This window comes from Gasterosteus aculeatus, chromosome 12 (genome assembly GCF_964276395.1).
Source record: "Gasterosteus aculeatus chromosome 12, fGasAcu3.hap1.1, whole genome shotgun sequence".
In the NCBI taxonomy this organism is placed as follows: domain Eukaryota; kingdom Metazoa; phylum Chordata; class Actinopteri; order Perciformes; family Gasterosteidae; genus Gasterosteus; species Gasterosteus aculeatus.
In genome coordinates this window covers 18,495,839-18,501,690 of record NC_135700.1, presented here as the reverse complement: position 1 = coordinate 18,501,690, position 5,852 = coordinate 18,495,839, and the positions used below count along the sequence as shown (strand labels likewise).

Below are 5,852 nucleotides of genomic sequence, written 5' to 3'. Positions count from 1 at the left end.
CCCAAAACCCTTCTAACCGTTCCTGCTGGGACTGCCTCTCTCTCTCTAATAGAGAAAGATAGAAACATCATCGTCATTAACTCCGCGGTGGACCTCTGGACAGAGAGCCAGAGGCGGACAAAGGTCGAGATTAAATAAAGGGGAAGAAAAAATGTGTTTTTCAAACCGCTTTGGTTTGTGATGAATTGTAAATAAAAGAAAAATGTTTAAACAACAATCTCTTTTAACACAGAAAATACCCAGCAGACTATAGTTTAGATGTTTGTTACCAGCTGGTTGAAAAGAAAAATCTGTCTTTCTGAATGTGTATTTTTGTCTTTAATTCATTAAACTATACAAAGGGTTCACATGTGTTGTTAAACTACAATTCAATAATAATGGGAAAAAAACAATTTTCTTAGACCTTATCTCAGCAAATCGGTGAAACAGAATTCTATTACAAACAGGACTGTGTACAGTGCACCTTAAGAAACCCCTGCCTTGGACGTGATTGGCAAAGACATTATTCTATCCTCGGTACCCTGCCGTTCCGGGATTACAGTGACGTCACGCCGATACCCTTGCATGGATGAATGCTAAAGAACTATAGAGCCACAAATAATAGCACAAGCAGAGTCCATATCTTGCAAGTCTTACGTTATCCTTTAAGCCTCCTTCAGCTAACACAACAACAATTTTTTTTTGCACTTAATGACGCTTAATTTCATTTCTTATCGGGTCCTTCGGGGGGATTATTCATTCATATAAAACAATCTGCAGCTGGTGCCATCCTAAAGTCTCCCTCCTATGAGTGAAGTCATCTATTATTGAGCGAAAGGCCGTGCGTGGAAATGTGTGTAAGACGGTGGATTTGAACCAGAATTGGTTGCAATCGATCAAGGGTGAAGAATATTTCTGATGGTAACAAAAGAAGCAGCTATGTCTTTCTCGCAATTTGGATACCCTTACAATGCAACTTCCCAGGTAAGCTTCTTTTTATTTGTGTACACACCCACACTACACCGACACACACACACACACTAATTGTTTTTTTTGTGCATATTGTCTTGTATTTTACTACAGTAAGGGCATTTTTCTCTCTAAGGAACATTTTTGGCTGAGTGACTTCTTTGAGAAGGAATGCTTTTTTCGTGCCTCTGTTGTTCAACCAAATATCGATATATACGCGCCCGTGTCCAATTACACTGAATTATGAATGAACTCACGTGTTTTTCTGATGACAATAGAGATGGATGTCACATATTGCTCACTGCGAGGTGTAATTGGGCTGTAAAGCGTACACAATCGCAAACTTATTTTTTTTGTGCGACTTGTGATATTCAGACTCTTTGCATTCTACGAACAACATTCTAAAAAAAGAACTAACGTGTATTTAAATTTAAATATACATTTATTCGCTTAATGGCAAGTTCGAAGAAGTTTAACTTGATCGGAGTGGAGAAGTTACTCTGGTGGAAAAGTTGTCACCCAACTTTTATCTCGATGACATTTTAAACAATCACTACATTTTGTATAAAATTCAAATATTTTAAATGTCTATTACGGTGGTGAATCATTTGCGTTGTGATATCACCTTAGATATGTGTTATCTAGTTTTAGACGGACTGGAGCAGGTAACTATTGCGCATGGATTTCAACCACCTAGATTTTCATCTTAATATCCCCTCAGATATAATAACAATTACATGTTTTATTAATAAACGAAAAAGTGACTTTTCCCAATTTATGGCACTTTGTATCATTCAAGGAGTCCCGTGAAACGTGTCTTACCTCGAATTAAGGCAGGTCGTACGTTAATATAATGACACCTGATTCAGGATATTTAAACTTAAAGTAACTTCGCGTTTTTTTTGTTTGCAATTCCAATTCAAAGGCTCAACTCTAAACTGACGGAGCAACTTCATCCAGACGCATATTTGCAGCGCATCACACCCACAGTCACTTCAGAGTTGTCACAGGCATCCACATGAGAGCTGGAGCAGCCAATGACCATGTCTATCCACGATTCTCTTCATGCAGTTTTTCGTGTCGGCAAACCCCAGTACGACTTGCTGCGATTCGATTTCCAGGTCGGTGCCTGATGGGACGGGCGGCTCCCAGACCGCCGCTGCCGCCGCCGCCGCCGCCGCCGCCTTCTGCTGCCCGTCCTACGAGAACCGACTCCTGGCGAGCAGCCGGACGGAGCTGAACGCAGCGCTGGGGATGTACAGCTCTCCATACGCCGCGGCGGCTGCCGCCAGCCAGAACTACGCCAACTACTTCCCCTACAGCACCGATCCATCCGCTATCTACTCCACTCTGGTGCGCTCACTTTTAGCCTGATTTGATGCGTAAAGGGAAGGGTGGGGAGGGTACACGGGGTGGGGGTGGGGGGGGTGTTGTTTCAGGCTAATCGATCAACCGGGTTTAGTTCGTCAATTTATCTCCAAGCTGCAAACGTATCCGTGTCGACAAGCCGTTTAATCCGGCAGCCAGTCTCGTTTCCTTCCCGTTAATAACAAACCAAAACCCCTTCCCTAGTGTGAAGGGAACTAGAGGAATGCAGAGGACTTGTCTCATTTGAAAAAAATGTCACTTTGTTAAAGTAAAAGTAATCATCCACATTCTGCCTTTAAACCAAATCCTGGATCTTGTTGCATTTGAATAAAACGCGTTGACTTATGTTAAACTTTCAGAATTATTCACTTTGAGAAAGTTAGTGGATAAACTACTAAAATAATTCTTAAATGGATATTTTGGACTGCAGCTTTTTTTTATTGTTATACATTTTAAACCTTTTCTGTCCATAGAAATGTCTACATTGTTTTTTAAAGTGACGGCGGGGTTAGTAATTTCCTGATTTAAAGCAAATGTCTTTTTATGTTGAAAAAAAAAATGAAATTAATACATATTGCAAACTTACAACAACTTTATTGTTTTTTCTGCAGAATCCACAGTATGACATTAAGGACAGCACAGGCACTTTACACTCTGGCATCACTCAAACCGCTGCATACTATCCTTACGACCATTCCCTGGGACAGTATCAATACGACAGGTAAATTCTATCTTCTTTTTTCCACTTTCTGTGATGTGAGTGTCGGCAGGTCGTGGGTCAGAGGTCACAACAGCAAACATTTCACAGGATGAATACACTGCATTCAGGTCAAGGCTCAGAGTTTAAATGAATACTGATACCTGATGGGGAGTGGGGGGGGGGGGGGGGGTCTGTAGGGCAGCAGGGAGCAGGGAAATGTGATGTCTAAGTGAGTAGTCCATGGTATCCTTCCCTGCACTAAAGGACACTATGTGATAATTCCGTGTGTCCCTTCTCCAGATACGGCACAGTAGACTTTAACGGCACAGCCAGGAGAAAGAACGCAACTCGTGAAACCACCAGCACCCTGAAAACATGGTTGTATGAGCACCGGAAAAACCCCTACCCCACCAAGGGAGAGAAGATCATGCTGGCCATCATCACAAAAATGACCCTCACCCAGGTGTCCACCTGGTTCGCCAACGCCAGGAGGAGACTGAAGAAGGAGAACAAGATGACCTGGTCGCCAAAGAATAAGGCCAACGACGACAGGAAGGATGACTTTAACAAGAGCGACCAAGACTGTGTCACCAAAGGTAGATTCATTTTGGTGTCAAAAAAAATGTTACCAAATATAAGTAAATATAGTTCATAATGACCACACATAACACATCATATAATATCAAAAGGTACTAATCATCTGTCTTCCATGCAGACTCTAGTGATTGCAAGGAGGAGAAGGATCTGCATCTAAGCGACCTGGAAGACATGGACGACGATGACTGTGACAAGTTGGACAGCGACTGTGAAAAGGTGGCTGCAGACGAGCAGGACCTCCACAGGGTCATGGCAGTCTCCGGAGCACCTCAAAAGAGAGACTGCGGCTCGGAACTGCACCTGAGTTTAACCAACAGCTTCCACACATTCCCCTGCACTATCAAAAGCGTCGCCAGCCTCTCTCCTCTGCCGTCCGACTTCCTGGACCCTGCGGCGTCCAAGGCACCGTCGTCGACCGGCCCCGCAGGAACCGTGTCGCTGTCTCACTTCGAGGTATCAGATAAGCCTCGGATTTGGTCTCTGGCTCGCACGGCAGCTTCGGGGGTCATTCTGAGCCATCAGCAGCATGGCTCGGAGCTGAGGACAGGCAACTCAACCGGGGACTGCCAGCTCCAGGGCCCCAGACTTACTGGACAGTGTGGGGGCATCAGAGGCCTCCATGAATCCAGTATCACCAACACTGAGAACCCATTCCCCGACGGCTTATCCTTGCACCCAAAAGTCTATGGCACCGGCAGCTACATTCACAAGGACCTCCAACTGCACTGTCCATCCTATGCTGCCCTTCCAGACGCATGTCAGTACTCCGCTATTGAAGGTATGTTATTTTATTTATGCCCAAGGGATACAGTTAGACAGTTAGAGCAAAGAGCATGCCATGTTGTTTAAGGAAAGGGTTGGTGAGGGGACGATTTCTGCCAACTGACACCAAAGGCAAGTTTCTTAGATATGCTTTTATTTGGTTGTGTAGGATTCACTGGTGGTAAAGGAGAGGCACAGTCATCTGACCTCAGAGAAGCCTGCGGGACCGTGCAGGATGACAAGGTCACTGCGTTCAGACCAGTGATGAAGAGGTGAAGCAGGTGAGAATCTGCAGAGTCACAACACACACGTGCACACAGAACAGAAGCAGTGAACATACCAGCAAACTGACAACTAAAGTATAATTTATTTAGGTTGGTAAGTCTTCCACTGTATCTAAACATACAAACCTTTTAGAATTTGATCAACTTGAAACTAGGAAATAACTTTTTATATCTTTTTTTTCTTGTTTTAATGCCGTTGTTTCCTCTCCCAGATTCCGGGAAAGTGTACCACAATAAGGAAAGGGACATGTATTATGCACTAAGGGGAGACTACATGGGAGCTACCTGCTGCTGCAGTGAGAGGCTTTCAAACTGTGGACGTATCATTTTGCACAACTTTGTTTTTATGGTGTAAATGACTTTATGCAAAAGTTCTAGATGCAAAGGTATGAAAAAGGCCAAATTAAAACGGCAAAATCTGTGTATGGCAATCGTGTAGTGTAGCAAACCTATTTATTTCTCTGTGTATTTATTATTTTGTTATGTTGACTGTTCGTTTATTATCTAACGTGTTTATTGGTTGAATTTGTATCTGTTTTGAGTGTATTGTTACATGTTGCGTTTTACTGTGGCTTCGTTTTATTTTGCCTGAAGTAAAAAAAAAGAACTGGTCGTTGGACATACATCTGAAAAGGACCGGATCCCCTGTGTTGTTAAAATGTGAGGTTCTTCCGTGTTTGCCTATCATGGCTTTTTCTTTTCTAAGAATACAATTTTTTTCCAAGAGTTTTCCTTGTCTGTGTCATGTTTATTTATTAATTAAAAGCCAAGCATTCAATTTAAAACGTTTGCAGATGTGCAATTGATCAAAGTTCATCGTCCTGACTCGACGCCGAAGGCCACGGTGCTGACGGAGGGTCATAATTCAGAGGGTTTGGAACGTGAGTGAAATCCACAAGTTGCGGAAGAAAGGGGACATCATCCCCCCTTTTGTTAGCATCTAATCCGGAGTGGCACCGAACACTTTGTTACTGTTCAGAGCAAGCAGCGAGGCAGGGACACGGGATGAATGCTGCTTTGTCCCCTGTGTAGCGAGCCCACTGCACTAACTTAACATTGTGTTAATTAAAAGGTCATTTGCAGGATCAAACCCGGCAGAGAAGTTCACATGGTCCATCAAAGTCCCTTTGTTTAGCTTGTTTTGGCACACACTCGTTGTGGGATGAGATTGGTGACTCTCCTTACAAACAGCT

General features: G+C 43.4%; 1 protein-coding gene across 2 annotated transcripts; it reads left to right on the top strand.

The window, feature by feature from the left end:
• The first annotated feature begins 445 nt into the window (after positions 1-445).
• irx6a (iroquois homeobox 6a) lies at positions 446-5,386 on the top strand. 2 transcript variants are annotated; one of them, XM_040169087.2, is made up of 7 exons: positions 446-963; positions 2,020-2,301; positions 2,928-3,037; positions 3,317-3,612; positions 3,732-4,391; positions 4,545-4,656; positions 4,872-5,386. In XM_040169087.2, the coding sequence occupies exons 1-6, from the start codon at positions 898-900 to the stop codon at positions 4,649-4,651; spliced, it is 1,521 nt and encodes a 506-aa protein (XP_040025021.2). In that variant the 5' UTR covers positions 446-897; the 3' UTR covers positions 4,652-4,656; positions 4,872-5,386. The 2 variants fall into 2 exon arrangements, with proteins under 2 accessions (XP_040025021.2, XP_040025027.2); XM_040169093.2 differs by having other exon boundaries at positions 476-963; positions 2,070-2,301.
• The last annotated feature ends 466 nt before the right edge of the window (positions 5,387-5,852 follow it).

What these genes read in the sequence shown, in the direction of transcription:
- irx6a (XM_040169087.2), top strand. Translation starts at nt 898, where the DNA reads ATGGTAACAAAAGAAGCAGCTATGTCTTTCTCGCAATTTGGATACCCT. An exon ending in CTTACAATGCAACTTCCCAG is followed by an intron (nt 964 to 2,019) that starts GTAAGCTTCTTT and finishes CTCTTCATGCAG; the next exon opens with TTTTTCGTGTCGGCAAACCC. An exon ending in GGACAGTATCAATACGACAG is followed by an intron (nt 3,038 to 3,316) that starts GTAAATTCTATC and finishes TCCCTTCTCCAG; the next exon opens with ATACGGCACAGTAGACTTTA.